General features: G+C 41.9%; 1 protein-coding gene across 7 annotated transcripts in view; it reads right to left on the reverse strand.

Annotated features, from left to right (window-relative positions):
- Positions 1–247: 247 nt before the first annotated feature.
- Positions 248–18,730, reverse strand: part of si:ch211-234p6.5 — a 33,530-nt gene continuing 15,047 nt past the window's right edge. For 4 of the 7 annotated variants that reach the window (XM_036580809.1, XM_036580775.1, XM_036580818.1 and 1 more), the window contains exons 8-23: positions 17,096–17,321; positions 15,562–15,606; positions 15,109–15,213; positions 13,235–13,291; positions 12,980–13,060; positions 11,422–11,559; positions 11,157–11,255; positions 10,677–10,785; positions 8,842–8,900; positions 8,394–8,498; positions 6,870–6,951; positions 5,908–5,954; positions 4,949–5,410; positions 3,210–3,301; positions 2,207–2,274; positions 248–1,381 (exon numbers count right to left, since the gene is read on the reverse strand). In XM_036580809.1, coding sequence (XP_036436702.1) covers positions 480–1,381; positions 2,207–2,274; positions 3,210–3,301; positions 4,949–5,410; positions 5,908–5,954; positions 6,870–6,951; positions 8,394–8,498; positions 8,842–8,900; positions 10,677–10,785; positions 11,157–11,255; positions 11,422–11,559; positions 12,980–13,060; positions 13,235–13,291; positions 15,109–15,213; positions 15,562–15,606; positions 17,096–17,321 — 2,677 coding nt within the window. In that variant the 3' untranslated portion in view covers positions 248–479. The remainder of the gene's footprint in view (positions 1,382–2,206; positions 2,275–3,209; positions 3,302–4,948; positions 5,411–5,907; positions 5,955–6,869; positions 6,952–8,393; positions 8,499–8,841; positions 8,901–10,676; positions 10,786–11,156; positions 11,256–11,421; positions 11,560–12,979; positions 13,061–13,234; positions 13,292–15,108; positions 15,214–15,561; positions 15,607–17,095; positions 17,322–18,730) is intronic. The other 3 variants (XM_036580793.1, XM_036580784.1, XM_036580827.1) reach the window with 3 other exon arrangements.

The following is an 18,730-nucleotide window of genomic DNA, read 5'->3' on the forward strand; positions in this document are numbered from 1 at the left end:
TAGTTTTGTTTAGTATATCTCTGATAAGTATATAAAAGTACACTGACTTTTAGTTTAGAAGAAGCTTACTAATAGCACCCTTGAATAAACTTCTTTTGTAAGGGTTCTCTGTATGCACATCCAGCAGTAATGTGAATAAGAACCTTCTTTAAGACCTGCTCATTAGAATATGAAGCCACGCCCAGACATTTCTCAGGTAGGTCTGATAAATGATCTTTAAGCCATGTTTAATTAAATTTCTATCTTGTTTTTTTTTTTCATTAAAACTTTGCTGGCTGTTTAAATAACACTCACTTTTAGTATCATACACACATTTTAATATATTACACTGTATTCACTGTGACTTTGATTGTTATTACCCACGACTACTTCTTCTTCTTCTTCTTACTATTATTATTATTATTATTATTATTATGACTATTAATGTTTTATTATTACTGTTAGTGTTATTATTATAACATCACTGTGCGCAGCAATCTCTATAGGCTGGTGCTCACCACAGTAACACGTGGCTTGAGAAACGGAGGGCTGTGATTGGTTACTGAGTTCTTAATAACACAGCTATAGACCGGCTGCCTTGTTTTTGCACCATTGGTGACATCACTTCCTGTCTCTGCTTCTTTCTTCTCAACTTCTCCAGTCTCTGATGCTGGCTGATGATTGCGTGTTGGAGGAGGTTCAGCACTGTGATTGGTGGAAAGGTTTGAGTTCTGTGCTTTGACTCTGCCCACTGCATTCCCACAATCCTCCTTGGGTGATTTTGGGCCGTTATCCTCAAAATGAATTTCCTCATAGATGCGCAGCTCCAGTCCTGATTGGTCAGAAAGACACGGCATGTGATTGGCAGATGGAGTCACGGTTGGCTGAGTGGGGGCGGAGTCTAACGGCTGATCGGCTACAGTGCTTCTGTAATCCTCTGTGTGATTTTGATTGGGCATTTCTGATTGGGCACTGTGGCTCCGCCCACCATCTTTATGCAACTCACCCTCAGGAACACTGGAGTTGTTCTGCTCATCTTCACTAAACGTGTGATTGGCTGGTTGATCTGAATGCTGATTGGCTGCAGTGGGAAGCGGCTGCTCTTCATCCTGAATGTTGATGGGAATAAACTCCTGCCATTGGCTGGTGGACAGAAACCACTCTGTCCTTTGATTGGTGGAGGCGGAGCAGTTTGAGTTGTGTTTCGCTAAACTCTGAGCTGCGTGATTGGCTCCCTGAGACTCAACAGTAAGTGTTGAAATGTGATTGGTGGAAGAACTCTCCACCTGAACTAAAGGAGGGTCTTCGGCTTCATCTCTCTGACACGCCTCCGCAGATGGGCGGGGTTTTAAGCTCCTGTTGCCATGGATACGGCCTCTGTTAGCATGCAGGATGGCAGAATCTGAGAAATACAGGAGCTGGAATGAAGACAGGTTCCACACAAAGAAGCCTAAACAAAAATAAGCACTGACTGCAGTACATGATCTGGGTTACACACCACACAGCAACAAAAAGGCTCCTGTATGGATGATTCTACTGAGCTGGTTCTGAGTTGAAACACATTTGGGTCTTTGAACTGATCTTGGACTTTAGATTAAAATCCTTTTGCTTTGAGTGACTCTAAACCTTAATTATGTTTATTTTATTATAACATGTGATTGAACATTCCATTTTGTCTCTACCAAAACAATCATAACTCTACCAAACTTCACCTTTGTGTTTTGTTAGTGACATGAAAACATGGTTTGACTTTTTAAAATTAAAGTCATGATAAATTTTAAATCTTTCAACTTCACTTTAAAAGAATAAAAAATATCTAAAAAAAAAACAAAGTATGTGTAAATTTAGTGGTTATGTTTTGGGACAGACACCTCCCAATAAAAAGTACCCTCCCTGAAAGTCTCTGACCCCTTAACTGTATTTCAGCTTCAAAACCGTCCTCTTTACTCTGTGCTGTTCCTCCCTGTAAATCCTCATCCTGATGCCCCTGTTGCTCTACAGTCTGGTTAAGGTTCTCTCTGTTTCTGCTCTGTTATCCCCTATTTGGCCATTTTCTTTTATATTTGTCTGTAATGTGTTACTTGTGTTCTGTTTGTTTGCCTGTTATTTTTAAGTTGATGGATTTAGTAAAGCGAGCTCGAGTTTGAGAATCATTAATAAGCGTTTCCGTAGTGATGACACTGTAATGAGCAGGGTATGTAGATACTGCAGGAGTGATGGTGAATACCTGAGTGTTCTCTGGTCTGGAGGAGCTTCAGAGGGTGAACTGCCTCCATACCGCTCGCCCTCGATGCACTGAGAAAGAGAGAGAGAGAGAGAGAGAGAGAGAGAGTTCAGAAATAAAGCTGTATGAATATATTTTATGTAATAATGTTATAAATAGTGATTGTCCATAAAAATGTGCAGAAATGTGTTCTCTGTAGAGGATGTATTCATTTGACAGAGAGTGTTCAAACTTTTGCGTATTTTAAATTAAAATATTTAATTAAAATATCATATATCATAATTGTTATTATATTCAGAAGTAAAATACAGAGATTAAAGCATGCAAAAATCGTCATCTTGGAATACCGGGAATGTTATGTTCCTCAGAAAGATGATGAGCAAAAAGCAAAACCAGGTTGCCCAGCAGCTCAGTGTCGGCACTGTGGTTCAAATTTACTGTCACCTCAACCAAAAGACCCATTTCAGCTTAATTAAAACACCGCAGAACATCACAGAGCTCCTCCAGCTTGAACCACACCTGCACACAGTCCTCATTGAAGGCTTCCTGAGGTCTACGATGAACACGATGCTCAGCATCATTCACATACAGGCAGAAACCAGATTCATCTGACCAGATAACACCTGCAAATTCAGCTACTTCCTTTACACTGTGGCACCCAAATACAATCACTCCTTTTAGCCAATCATTAACATCAACTTTCACACATGGATTGAGACATTCACTGCACTGTACCACCTTTTCTCAATCTATGAACCCCGTTGCACACTCTGCAGGTATTTATAGCCCCATCATCCTTGTGCAGCGCCATCTGCAGGAACCTGAAGGTATTACCACCTTAAACATGCAAGGTGACAAATTTTTTGCCCAGGGAGTTTTTTAACATTACCGTCTTAAGTTACAATTGTGTGATATTTCTTTTTGTTTTGATATTTAAAGTGTTTGTTAAAAAAGGCATGTTAGAGTGTGTGTGAGCCTGAACGCAGGTGTGTGTGTGTGTGTGTACCTCCTGAGTACTCTCTCTCTGATGCGTTCCACTCGTCTGCGTTTAGCGTCTCTGTGTTCAGCGCTTGTGTGTGGATCGCGCTCTGAGTGCTGCTGTATGAAACAAAAACACACTCTTTAACACAAACTGCAGTCGTTACAGTAGCAGCACATTTCACACACATTTATCTGAAGTTGTTAACCTGGACTGTGCAGAGTTCTGTCTGACGACGCATGAAATCACGTGAAAAATGAGAAGTCTGGCATCTTATTTTCTAAAGACAGACTACATGTAATAAGCATTCATAACAGTAAAAAGCAGCAAATGTAAGTGTTGGTCCAAGTCATATGACTAGAGTCTACACCTCTGCTCAGTCTGTAAGCCAGACAGAGCTCAAAACACTGATCGCCAGCAGCCAGTTGCACCAGCTGAACGTAAGTTTGATCGTAAGTTGGCTGTAAAGTCCATCCTAAACCTCAAGTTGAGAGTAGTTAGTTTAAAACGAGTGACACACAGAATTTCGGTTGCACCTCAAATAAAATAAAGTGATCGTAGATCAGAACACTTTCGCACAGAATGACGTTTTCACTCTGCAGCCAATCAGTAACAACAAAACAGGAAACATAACGCAGTGAAATCACTCGTATTTCTCTCATTTCAAGCCACATTTACTTCATTAAAGTGTGTCGGTCGTATCAGCTATAATTCAGAAAGAGGCTGAGGTTTACAGTAAAGTTGTGTCCTCAAAGCCTCCGTCTCTGTATGTGTGCTTATTCTGTTCTGCTGCTGGAATTGTTCCAATGTTCTAACTGGGTTCTCGTGCACAATATTTTAATGGCACTTTATCAATGAACAGTCGGTGACGTTATCGAGGCTGCTGCTAATGTAATCGTTGTTTGAATCTGCTGATGGACAGAAAGGTAATGTTAGCTATGTTAGTTTTATTTTTAAAATAATCTGTGTTATGTATTGTATGATAATGAGGTCAGCGTCACACACAGCCTGAGCTCTGATGGAGCTGCTCATATTGCTCTGAAGGTGTTGACTTGTGTGCTTGAACAGAGTCGGTCACCAAGTTTTGGAACAGCCCTGTAGAAAACTCAGTGCCGGACACAAAGCAGGACTCAGGGCTCCATTACTGCCTGTGTTGTGTAAATCTGTGGTATACCGAGAGGTATTTCATTTTCTTTTAAGTTTTCTCATCGATCAAATTGATCAGCCAATTTAACTGATTTTTACAGCAGAACTTACATCGACTACAGGGTGAGTGTAAATTTAAAATTATAACTTAAAGCTACTTTGAAACTATGTTACTCGGTGCAACCGGTTAAATTCTAGTAGCTCATAAACTTTAATGTAGTGGCAGGTTACATTCAGACGAGGCTACGATCAAACTTACATTCAGCTGGTGCCGCTGACTGCAGGTGTGCTGTTGAAGACATACAGCCAACAGTTAGAAGGTCAACATGTAGAAATAAAGCGAAAGTTACTTTTCCTAGTAACTAATTACTTTAATACGCAGTAATTGGTAAAGTAACTACATTTTGAAAGAAGGAACTAGTAACTGTAATTAATCACTAATTAAGTGTTTGTGGGCAGTGTTAGCCTCGTAACTCCGGTTCTAAACCAAAGAAGACAAATTTGGACACTGAACGTGTCTCAGCTGATCAACTAAATCTTGGCTCAGTAGAAATTGATGTAAATTACCCCCCCCCCACCTGAGCCTGGATATACATCATGAGTCGAGGGTCTCCACTCACTCGGCTCTCCCGCGGGTTCTCTTCAGGGGTCTCTGCTGTCCTCCAGTTCCCACTCTGCTTCTCCTGTTCACTCAGCAGCCGGTGGGGTGGGTTTGTGTTAGTTGGGGTCATCCTGGCGCCCGGTGCGGTGGTCAGTGTGTAAATCTGCTCGGGCAGAGGAGGGATCAGTTCAGGCGGGGGGTCCTGCACGCACACTCGCCGGGCGGTCAGAGACGAGGGCAGAACAGCGCTGACCACCCGAAGCACACGCAGAGGAGATGGCTGACCATCCCCTAGGGTGCGGGGCTTATCATCTGCCAGGGGGTGGGGCTTATCGTCCGCAAGGGGGCGTGGCTTATCGTCACGGTTTGGGGCTGAGCTTGTCTGATTGGCCGAGTTTTCCTGATGTTTACTCTTATTGGCTGATCTGTGGTCATGTCTCGGCCTCCTGTCCCTCTTCTCCACCTCCGTCATCATCCCCTTCTGACAGAGAGAGAGAGAGAGAGAGAGAGAGAGAACAGAGAGAGAGAGAGAAGGAGAGAGAGAGGGAGAGAGAGAGGGAGAGAGAGATAGAGAGAATGAGAGAGAAGGAAGACTTAACTTCTAATGCAGCTCTTTTAATAAAACGATAGTTCAACAAAAATTTAGGTTCCCCCAGTTTCCCCTCGTAGCCTGAATGTGGTCGATCAGCTGAGTCGTGTTTGGTGTCTGAAGTTTTCCTCTTTAGTTTTAGCTCTGGAGCTACGAGGCTAATGTAGCTAACAAGTGACAGAAGCTACCCATCGGTTAGCGTGGTGCTAACTGCATGTCTAAATCATCACATGTCTCAGACTGTGTGGAGGTGTTCAGTGTCTCTAATAGCCTTCATTCTGTGGTTTCTGACACTGTATGACTCACTGTGATCTATAAACACGGACTAAAGTACATTGTGATTCCTGTAGTATTGATTTCTGATTGGCTGTATTAAAAAGCTTAATTACCTTTAAAGATGGACCAGACTCCACCCATCCACAGGCTGAGTGAGCTTCTGGATATGACAGAGAGAGAGAGAGAGAGAGAGAGAGAGAGAGAGAGAGAGAGAGAGAGAGAGAGAGTTTTTCAGTAATCACTAATACGGTGTAGGTTAAAATATACACTAGACACTAAAACATAAAATTGCTATTCGATTATTTTTATCATCATTTCAATTTTACTATGATTTTAGTTTAATGAACATCCAGAATGAATTGTACTAGGACTTCATTCCAGATATTTAAATCTATTGGGATGTCATTTTGGAAATTTATTCTATTGGGACCTGATCATGAATATTAATTCTATTGGGCATTAATTCTATTAGGAGCTTATTTTGTACATTAATTTGACTGGGACTTCATTTATGATATTAATTATATTAGGACTTCATTCCAGATATAAATTCTATTGGAACATAATTTTGGAAATTAATTCTATTGGGTTAATTTTATTTGGACATTCTGGACATTCTATTGAGACTTCATTCTAGATATTAACTTCTATGAGGACTTCATCCCAGACATTAATTCTATTGAAACATCATTCTGAATCTTCTTTCTATTGAGTCTTCATTCCAGATATTAACCCTCTGGGGTCTGAGGGCATTTTCTTATATTCGCCTTTAAAAGCTCCTGCATACGACATAAACAATTCTGAATATTGATTCAATCAGCACCTCATTCCAGATATTAATTCTTTTGGGACTTCATTTCAATTATTGATTCTAATGGGACCTCATTCCAGACAATAATTCCATTGGGATATCATCCTGGACATCAATTCTATTGGGACTTCATCCTGGATTAGAGCTTCATTCTCAGTTGTTATTAAATCCTCAGCTGTTCATCGTCTGAAATGTCCTCATGTGTACAGCTCTGCTGACTGTCTGAAAGCTGGGCAGGTTCATCATCATGTGCAGATACAGTACCTGAGGTGTGTGTGTCTCTGAGTGTAGAGGAGTGAGAGGAGCTGCAGCTCGGAGGATCTAATGGAGAACTGCAGAACACCGGCTGAGAGAGATAGAGAGAGAGAGAGAGACAGAGAGAGAGAGAGAGAGAGAGAGAGACAGTGAGAGAGAGAGAGACAGAGAGAGAGAGAGAGAGAGAGAGAGAGAGAGAGAGATTCATCATTGAAATGAACTATGTAAATATTACAGTATGCATGGTTACTTTATGTAAAGAATGTATGTGATGACATTGCTGACTGTCTTTTATCTAATAAGTGCATGTTGATTAAAAACAACAATAAAAAAAAACAAATCGCCTTATCATGACTTTTTATAACAACCCCTTATTTGTAACACAACAGCTAGCTAAACCTGTCCTGGTTAAGGGGCGGGGCTGTGTAGTGTAATTAGTACATATTTTGTGAATTAGAACAGTATTTTTCATTATGCACACTGTACTGATACACAGTTAATAATAAACACTTTTTGACACAGAGTGAAGAAGCCAGCTGTCATTTAAACCAAGTCAAAATGTCATGATAAACGAACAAATGGATACAGTTTTGAAAGACCTGGGGTAAAATCTTTTTACTTAAATACACTGAAAGGTAAGAATGTTTTTTCTTCTCCTGTAATATTACTTTTTGAAATTCAGGAAAGAAGACTATGTATCTCCATTTTTGTCATTTTTTATATTTTTACATAAAGTCATAAGGCCAGTATATTGTGTCACAATTTTGTGAGAAGCAGACAGACAGAAATAATCGAAATTACACTGAATAAAATCTCATTGCATTAACTTCTATTCTAATAATACTATTATTATAACCTAAGAAGGTTTGTTCCTTCTCCTGGAAAAACAAGGTTTAATTCCAACAGCAGTGATAAAGAGATCATTCTACTGAATGATTACAATCTGCCCTCCCACTGTACTTTAAAAAACCAAGAGGAATTCATATCTTAGATATTTACAAGTATTATGTTCTGATTTATTTAACCCAATGTATTAATAGAGATAATAATAAGTTAAATATTTACATTATTTATGGGGTACTTTATTTGTATTTATTGTTTTGAAGTAAATGTGTCCCAAAGTCTGAAAATCAGTGTGGAACATTAAGAATCGTCATATTTTCTGCAGTTCAGCACTTTTTAGTGTTTTAGGGTAAAATATGATGATTTTCTGTGTGAACAGCTGTTCAAAGCTGTGTTTGCTGGTCATGAACTGCTGAGTTTCGGAGCTAAAATTGTCACCAAACAATCACTACTAAAACATTTGGTACAATTCGGTAGTTATGATTGTTTTGGTAGCGACAATATATATATATATATATATATATTCAATTTTCAGTCTGTTACAGTTAACTCTGTGGGATAAGTTGTAATATTTTCTCTCAGGCCCCTTTAATAAACGGTAGGCACTAGAAACAAAGTTTATGTTTTCTTCTGTAGCAGAGATGTATGAGTTATTGTATACAAATATTATTAATTTTGAATTTCACTCACCTTAGGACATGGCTCTGCCCACCCAGGCCTTAGCTCTGCGCTGTGATTGGTGCCTTGCAGGTTGTGAGGTAATGGTGGGCGGGATGGTGCCTCTGGCTCCTCCCCCTTTAGGATGTGAATCAAGTTTTCGTTAGCCTATCTGAGCAGCTGATTTCCTTTCAGCCCCTTAGACTGTATCTCTCTCCTCCATCATACTAACTCTCTTACAGTACAGTATACATCACACTCTACACAACTACACTTACATACAGGAAGCTCAACAATTATTGGCACCCCTCAGTAAAGCTGAGAGAAAAAGTGATAAAACTGAAAACTATGACATAAATCTTGATTTTTATTGTGGTAAAACAGAAGAAAACTTCTTTATTTCCAAAAGCCATATGACATCTATAAATATATACCATATGTAATAACCCCCACCCCCTACCCCACCTCCAAACCAGCTCACCATGTACTGCATGTTCTCCACAGGATGGACTGATGGGTTCTGAAATACAGGAGGAAGAACTGGGGAAAAGAGAGAGAGAATGAGGGGATAAAAAGCAGGTATGGATGACTAGCAGCTCCCGAGCTGGCTATATGTGTTCTTCTACTACAGCCTCCTGTTCCTCTACTACTGCCTCCTTTTTCCTCTACTACAGCCTCCTTTTCCTCTACTACAGCCTCCTGTTCCTCTACTACCGCCTCCTTTTCCTCTACTACAGCCTCCTGTTCCTCTACTACCGCCTCCTTTTCCTCTACTACAGCCTCCTGTTCCTCTACTACCGCCTCCTTTTCCTCTACTACAGCCTCCTGTTCCTCTACTACAGCCTCCTTTTCCTCTACTACAGCCTCCTGTTCTTCTACTACAGCCTCCTGTTCCTCTACTACAGCCTTCTTTTCCTCTACTACAGCCTCCTGTTCCTCTACTACAGCCTTCTGTTCCTCTACTACAGCCTCCTTTTCCTCTACTACAGCCTCCTGTTCCTCTACTACAGCCTCCTTTTCCTCTACTACAGCCTCCTGTTCCTCTACTACAGCCTCCTGTTCCTCTACTACAGCCTCCTTTTCCTCTACTACAGCCTCCTTTTCCTCTACTACAGCCTCCTGTTCCTCTAATACAGCCTCTTTTTCCTCTACTACAGCCTCCTGTTCCTCTACTACAGCCTCCTTTTCCTCTACTACAACCTCCCTTTTCTCTTGCTACCGCCTTCTGTTCCTCTACCGCAGCCTCCAGTTCCTCTACTACAGCCTCCTGTTCCTCTACTGCAGCCTCCTTTTCCTCTACTACAGCCTCCTGTTCCTCTATTACCGCCTTTCGTTCCTCTATTACAGCCTCCTGTTCCTCTACTACAGCTTCCTTTTCCTCTACTACAGCCTCCTGTTCCTCTACTACAGCCTCCTTTTCCTCTACTACAGCCTCCTGTTCCTCTACTACAGCCTCCTTTTCCTCTACTGCAGCCTCCCGTTCCTCTACTACAGCCTCCTTTTTCTCTACTGCAGCTTCCTTTTCCTCTACTACAGCCTCCTGTTCCTCTACTACAGCCTCCTTTTCCTCTACTGCAGCCTCCTTTTCCTCTACTACAGCCTCCTTTTCCTCTACTGCAGCCTCCTTTTCCTCTATTACAGCCTCCTGTTCCTCTACTACAGCCTCCTGTTCCTCTACTACAGCCTCCTTTTCCTCTATTACAGCCTCCTGTTCCTCTACTACAGCTTCCTTTTCCTCTACTACAGTCTCCTGTTCCTCTACTACAGCCTCCTTTTCCTCTACTACAGCCTCCCGTTCCTCTACTACAGCCTCCTTTTTCTCTACTGCAGCTTCCTGTTCCTCTACTACAGCCTCCTGTTCCTCTACTACAGCCTCCTTTTCCTCTACTGCAGCCTCCTGTTCCTCTACTACAGCCTCCTGTTCCTCTACTACAGCCTCCTTGTCCTTTATTACAGCCTTCTGTTTCTCTATTACAGCCTTTTTCCTCTATTACAGCCTCCTGTTCCTCTACTACACTGCAGCCTCCTGTTCCCCTATTACCGCTTTTCGTTCCCCTATTACCGCTTTTCGTTCCTCTATTACCGCCTTTCGTTCCTCTATTACAGCCTCCTGTTTCTCTACTACAGCCACTTGTTCCCCTTACTAATTAGCAGTTTTTGGCTTGATAAAGCTTAATGTGAGCAGACTAACTGTAGTGAACAGTTTACTTCTCACTTATTGGCTCGATTAAGGCTTAATAAGAGCTTTACATTATACAGCATTATGATGTTCCCTATTCTGGACTGTTACCCATACAGGAAGTGAATAACACTCACCCACTGGTCTCTGTAAGCCCAGCATGATCCTGAAACGGCTCCTGTTACCCTTCAGCCCACAGAGAATATCCTCCATCATCCACAACTGCCTCTGAGCCTGAGAACGCTCCTGAGGGAGAGAGAGAGAAGAGAGAGAGTGTACTGAGAATTCACTGCCCTTGTGATGTAATAGAAACCAACACAAATTAAAAAAATTAAAAATTCAGGACATATTTGGTACATAAAGTCATACAAATGTCACAAGTGGGCCTCAGGAGGAAAAAGGCAAGGTGTAAAAAAGTGTAGCGTATTTTCCCTTTAAGCTAAGAGGAACCAAAGGGGGTTGTTAGCTTGGACTTCAGAAACGTCACTATAGACAAAGCACCCAGACTGCCTTATAGAGACACTGAGAGAAGTGCTCTGCTGCCCCCTGCTGGGCTTAGTGACACAGGCTGCAGTAAAAGCAGTGATGATGTCATGCTGTTCAGGAGCAGTGTTTACCTGTGGAAGTCCAAAATGACAGATGTGCTGAAGATGAGATCGAAACACACACAACTCACTCTCCATCCGCTCATAGTCCACCCACACCCTCTCCATCTCCTGGAAACAGAAAGAGAGAGAGACGTACGGAGAGAGAGAGAACAGAGACAGAACACGAAGGAGAGAAAAGAGAGAGAGAGAGGGAGAGAGAGAGAGAGATTATGATTATAGAGAAGAACAGAAGGGTATGAGAACCTCTCCTGTGTCTCAGATCACTCTACTGTACCAGTGACACGTCACACATTCTGGCTCTGATGGTAATCAGCTCATCCTGCAGCAGAGTCTTCTGGGATACTTCCTGCTCTTCCAGCTGCCACTCGTCCAGCTGTAGACGAGTCATCTCCAGTGCAAACTGAGCACGCTCCTGAACACACAGTCAACAACCAGTGAAGAGCATTCTGGCTCTATTCAGTGACTCAGATCAGTTATCATATCAGTTGTTATTGGGGAATCACAGTTGTGGTTAGTGTATGACAATGTTTGGTTAGGGTATCTTTTGTGCCATCGGAGATATGATAGGGGTCTCATTCTCTGGGTGGGGTATCGTAGTCTCTGGTCAGGAAATCACAGTTTTTGGGTGGGGAATAATAGTTGTGTTGGGGGTATCACAGTCTCTAGGTGGCGAGTCACAACCATAGTTGAGGCACAACAGTCTATGGATGGGAATTATATTTGTGGTTGGCATGTCACAGTCATGGTCTCTCTCTGGTTGGGCAATCACATTTTTTTCGATTGGGGTATCACACTCTCTGGTTGGGGAATCACAGTTATGATTAGGGTATCACAGTCTCTGATTGGGCAATCACAATCATGTTTAGGGTCTCACAGTCTCTGGTTGGACAATCACATTTATGATTAAGGTATCACAGTGTCTAGTTGGGCAAACACAGTCTGTGGTTGGGGAATCACAGTCATGATTGATGTAATTCAGCCTATGGGTGGAGTATCACAGTCATGATTGAGGTATTACTTTCTTGGTGGGGTATCACAGTTTCTGGGTGGGGAATCACAGTCATGTTTGGGGTATTACAGTCCCTGTGTGGGGTATTACAGTGTCTGGGTGGGGTATCACAGTTTGTCGGTGGAAAATCACAGTCATGATTTGTGTATTACAGTTTCTGGATGGGATATCGCAGCCATGAATGGGGTATTACAGTTTCTGGGTGCAGTTGCAGAGTCATTATTGGGGTATTACTGTCTCTAGGTGGGGTATCACAGTCATAATTGGGGTATTTCTGTTTTGTTGGGGTATCACAGTTTCTGGACGGGGTATCACAGTCATGATTGATGTAATTCAGTCTCTGGGTGGGGTATCACAATCATGATTTAGGGTATTACTGTCCTTGTGGGGTATCACAGTTTCTGGGTGGGGAATCACACTCATTATTGGGGTGTCACAGTTTCTGGGTGAGATGTTGCAGTCATGATTGGGGTATCACCGTCTCAAACCAAACCCTAAACCAAACAAGCCCAGTGTACATTTAAACATTGCTTGAGGGTCTGAGTGATGTGATGAAGATGAGGTTACAAGCCTTTTCTGTTTTTCACAACCAATCAGACGTCTAAATTCTAAGTACAGATTTTACTGGATCCAGATGGCATTTAAAACTTGTGAGGTCTAGAACTGTGTCAGCCCACGTGGTGAACTGGGGAGCAACATGGCTATGTACGTCTTCCTGCGTGTGGTACAGTGTGGTACAGTAATGTAATGCCATAGGCCAGCTGGGTACATCTAAAGACTGTCTAACAGGAAAGGAGATGAGGGACATTGCTGTGTGTCTCACCTTTTCTGCTTGTAGGTGAGCTAGTTCTTCTGAAAGAGCCTGCAGCAGCTTATCACACCCACACAAACGAGTGAGCACCATCTGGAGAGGGACAGAGAGTGAGAGAGAGAGAGAAAGAGAGAGAGAGAGAGGGAGATCAGATCCTGAACTGTTATACAGAAATGCACAGTCAGTAACTTTCACTCTAATAAAGCCACCATTATTCCTTCACAAATTCAAGCGCTCCCCCCCAGAAGCTGTGGGTGTATTACTCACATCCGTGTCTCCCTGTAGGGCTGCGAGTGTCTGGCTGTCTCTCTCACTCGGTACATGCTGTATCACAGAGCGACAGAAACAGGCCATTAGGAGAGAGAGGCAGCACTTCATGCCCCACTAACAAGGCTTATGTATGTGATAGAATATACAGTAATGGAATAGATGTAACATGATCCCAATATATTACTTTCTGTATGGATTAAGATGAAAGAGGTCAGGTACATGCTTAGTTTCAACCTGCTTGCAACTGTCTCACTTGCAGCTTTCTGCAACTGATTAATTATTTTTACATTATGTACAGTAACATTAATTACCTACAATCCACCAACTGATGGCTACAAGAATCAATTTTTATTCAACAAAAATCCACCCTTGGGCTAACAAATCCTCCATTGGGCTAATAGAATCCACCCTTAGACCACTGTAATCTACCCCTGGGCTACAATCCACCCTTGAGCCACTGGAATCCAGTCTAGGGCTACAGGAATCCACAACCTAATAAAACCAAGCTAGCGTGAGTTTAGTGTAACTCTATCCTCCGTTGAGGTAAGGTGTCTACATAGCCAAGTAGTAACCTTGATATAATAACTTTAGCTTTTAGCTTGTTGTCCTCATTTGACAGATAATTTCTGTCGTTTGAGTAATTCAGTCTGTCCATTTCAATGATATTTGAAAAAAAACTATATGGCTGCAGTAAGATATTCAGCTTTCTAGGATTAACGTTATCTGTCTGCCTTCCTTCTGTGTTCACCAGCAAAAAAACAGAAGACAGGCAGTGGACAGACAAACAGACGGACAGTGGACAGACTGAAGTGGACAGTGGAAAGTACTATAGCTAGTGGATACATGTGGATGAACAGACAGTGGATGGATAGAGAGACAATAGACAGACAAACAGACGGACAATGGACAGACGGAAATGGACAGTGGACAGTTCCATAGCTAGTGGAAACATGTGGACAAACAGACAGACGATAGACAGACAGACAGACAGAAAAACAGTGGACAGATATACGGATGGACATCGGAAAGACAGACAGTGGACATTACCACAGTTGGTGGATATATGTGGACAAACAGACAGTGAACAGAAAGACAGTGGACAGACAGTCGATAGTAGCATAGCTGGTGGATACATGTGGACAGACAGTGGACAGACATATAGACAGTGGACAGTACCATAGCTGGTGTATAGATGTGGACAAACAGACAGTGGACAGACAGACAGATGGACAGTGGTCAGATGGACAGTGGACAGTACTGTAGCTGGTGGATACATGTGGACAAACAGACAGTGGGACAGACAGACAGATGGACAGTGGTAGCATAGCTGGTAGATACATGTGGACAGACATATAGACAGTGGACAGACAGTTGACAGTACCATAGTTTGTGGATAGATGTGGACGGAAAGTGGACAGACAAACAGACGGTCAGTGGACAGTACCTTAGCTGGTGGATACATGTGGACAGAAAGTGGACAGACAGACAGACAATCAGTGGACAGTCCCATAGGTGGTGGATACATGTGGACAGACAGTGGACAGACAGACAGAAAGACAGACGATCAGTGGACAGAACCATAGCTGGTGGATACATGTAGACAGACAGACAGACGATCTGTGGACAGTCCCGTAGGTGGTGGATACATGTGGACAGACAGCGGACAGACAGACAGGTGATCAGTGGACAGCAACGTAGCTGGTGGATACATGTGGACAGACAGTGGACAGACAGACAGGCGATCAGTGGACAGCACCGTAGCTGGTGGATACATGTGGACAGACAGACAGACGATCAGTGGACAGTACCGTAGCTGGTGGATACATGTGGACAGACAGTGGACGGACGGACAGACGATCAGTGGACAGTACCGTAGCTGGTGGATACATGCACACAGGCACGTGGCTGTGATGGAGCTGAGGATTGTGGTTAACTCTGGAGGGGGGCAGTGGGGGCAGCTGGTCCGAGTGACTTCCCTGCAGAGACACAAACACACACAGCCCAGCACACAAACAGACAGACAGATTCAGACACAGACAGATAGACAGACAGACAGATATAGACAGACAGATACAGATAGACACAGACAGACAGATTCAGACAGACAGATTCAGACACAGACAGACAGACAGATACAGACAGACAGATACATACATACGGACAGATGCACACAGACAACATCATAAGATCACAATACAGCACATTCAGACTGTACTACACCACCTTAAATTACACACTGAGAGTGTGTGTCAGTGTGTGTGTGTGTGTGTGTGAGAGTGTGTGTCACTGTGTGTGTGTGTGTGTGTGTGTGTGTGTGTGTGTACCTTGACTGCGGATCTGCGGAATGCTGGATAACACTCAGAATAGTCCTACAATTCAGACAGACAGACAGACAGAGAGACGAGAGACAGAGAGAGAGAGAGAGAGAGAGGTGTATCATTAACAGTACTGTGAGAGTACAGGGCTGTTGGTGAAGTAGAGCCATGATGGGGGTCTGAGTGGGGAGAGTTTGTGCACCTCCATTAAAAACAATGGGTTTAAAGTTTTGGATGATGTGCAACATCATCGTCCAGATGTTCGGTGTGAACACATTTTCATTCCTTACTGTAATCTGAAATGTGTCATAACACAATTCATCCTGCTGTGTTGCAGCAAGAGGGCGCTACAGTAGCCATTTACTCATGCCTGGACCAGAGAGACTGAACACTCATCTTCCTCAGAGTGATTCAGCAGAAAAAACAGAAATTTATTACAGAATACCAAAAAAATGATTTAATGTAGATATAGAGCTACTGAGATACTCAGGATTTCAGAAAAATGTCCACAGTCAGAGTTAGTGCTGTAGTTACAACCACTAAATATGAGTCTGAGTCAAGACCGAGACCTGGACAAATTGAGTCTGAGTCAAGACCAAGACCTGGACAAATCGAGTCTGAGTCAAGACCAAGACCTGGACAAATCGAGTCTGAGTCAAGACCGAGACCTGGACAAATCTAGTCTGAGCCAAGATCAAGCCTTGGGCAAATCGAGTCTAAGTAAAGAATGAGATCTGGACAAATCGAGTCTGAGTCAAGACCAAGACCTGGACAAATCGAGTCTAAGTAAAGAATGAGATCTGGACAAATCGAGTCTGAGTCAAGACCGAGACCTGGACAAATCGAGTCTAAGTAAAGAATGAGATCTGGACAAATCGAGTCTGAGTCAAGACCAAGACCTGGACAAATCGAGTCTAAGTAAAGAATGAGATCTGGACAAATCGAGTCTGAGTCAAGACCGAGACCTGGACAAATCGAGTCTAAGTAAAGAATGAGATCTGGACAAATCGAGTCTGAGTCAAGACCAAGACCTGGACAAATCGAGTCTGAGTCAAGACCGAGACCTGGACAAATCGAGTCTAAGTAAAGAATGAGATCTGGACAAATCGAGTCTGAGTCAAGACCGAGATCTGGACAAATCGAGTCTGAGTCAAGACTAGGTAAAAAATGAAATTTGGTTGTGGTTCATTGTACATTGATTATGATTCACTGTACATGATCTATATGAATAAATAACACTGCTCACAGTTGGCTCAGAGATTTTTGGGTGAACTATGGCTTTAAAGCGGAGTGAGAGAGGGAGGGTTTAAATGTCTCTCCTTTGCACTGTGAAAATCTCTGCAAATGAAATGATCCTAAATCTAGCTGATATATCAAGTATTCCTCACTGTGAGACTGTTTCTAGATGTTTTTACCAGCTTTTAGTGAACGTTTCTGTTGAAATTGTTTTACTGTATTGGCAGAGAAGTTGACTTATTGCAAAAAATAAAGAAATGAGAAAAAATGATGAAAAACACTGCCAATATTCTCACAACAATCTCACCTGGCTGTGCCACCTGTCTGAGCCCTGTCCATTGCTAGGAGACGGCGGAACAGCTGATTGGCTGTCCTGAGGCCGCATGTCGACCCTGCCCACCGGGGTGTGAGGTCGCGACCCATAATAAGCCCTCGGAGTGGTAGGGCATGAGGCCTGGGTGAGGGGAGGAGGGAGCAAGTGCTCTTCAGCTGTCCGGTCCAGGCTGAACGATCGAGCTCGGGTTTCAGGAGCGCTGGACAAAGAGACAGAGAACCGGCGATAAAGTCACACTGCAGTTTAAATGAATTATTTCACACTATCTGCTGGTTAACTGGCATAATTCATACTAAAATATGAAATATGGTGATATATTGCTTTCAAATATATATGATTCCACTTATATTCAACTTATCTTATATTTGTCACATATGGACTTATATGGCAACTTACTTGCATTTTAAAATATAGGACATATTTTAATATACACAAACATATGTGTAGCACATCTTTAACAATAAATGTCATTTAGCTTAATATTATATAGTATATCGCTGTGGTTGGAACAAAACCTCATATCTCCAAAATGGTAACTTTACAGGAGAAGGAAAAAACATACTTTACTTTTAATGTAAGTCAATGGAACCGGACTTTTCTCCAAGTAATTCTGGGCTGTTTCTTTTGGTCTATTCATCATGAAATTTACACACAATGTAAAGAGCAACAGGCATTTTCAAATTATGTCAAAAACTGAAAAATGACTAAAATGGAGATACGAGGTTTTTTTCCGACAACATAAAGTTTTATACGTCTTGTTTCCTTCATGCTCTTCCTAATCAATTCAAAATTAGTTTGATAGCAACATAACTAAACAGTAAAAACATGTACATTGTAAGCAATACAGTAAAATCATTAAAATATCATGAAATAGATAAAAATATTGTTCCTGACACATTTAAATAATTTAATGTTTAAAAGATATTATAAACAGATAACATAATAACTAATACCTGTACTAGGATATATTTAACCATGTAACAGACATGTATGTATGATCCATATATTATACATATGTTTCCACACCTTTCAGATATGCATGTTTGGTCCCCATGTGTTATGCATATATGTCAAATATATGACTGTTATGCAATGATATATATGCCTGATCCATTATGAAATATGAGCATCTATAGCAATATATCAGATTTCTGTATAAGTTTACTGCTGATAAAAAAAGAGAAAAAAGAATGTTGCTATTCTGCAACATTGGATAAAACTGGACACAATCTATACATAATATTGTATACCCTGAATAAAACACTGCCGGATTAAACAAAATCAATATTAACAAAATCAATGTTTACATAATTTCATAAAAAAAAGTTTAGAAAATACAAAAAAATAAAATAAAATGATCCCTCCAGACTCCACAGCAGCCTCTGCTGCCCACTCTACTTTTAAAATCTGAACAGATTATATGGGCGTCTCACGCTATCAGACTGTTTTTTGCAGATTTTTTGGGCGACTGAAATATTGGTGATCCACACTAATCGATTAGGGATCACACACTACTCAACTTTTCAGCTGTGGCTGAACCGAACGGAGCTCACTGAACTCGCGAGAACTCTCGCATTCTCTCGTTACTCAGAGATGCAGATAAACAAA

This window comes from Colossoma macropomum, unplaced genomic scaffold (assembly GCF_904425465.1).
Source record: "Colossoma macropomum unplaced genomic scaffold, Colossoma_macropomum, whole genome shotgun sequence".
Classification (NCBI taxonomy): domain Eukaryota; kingdom Metazoa; phylum Chordata; class Actinopteri; order Characiformes; family Serrasalmidae; genus Colossoma; species Colossoma macropomum.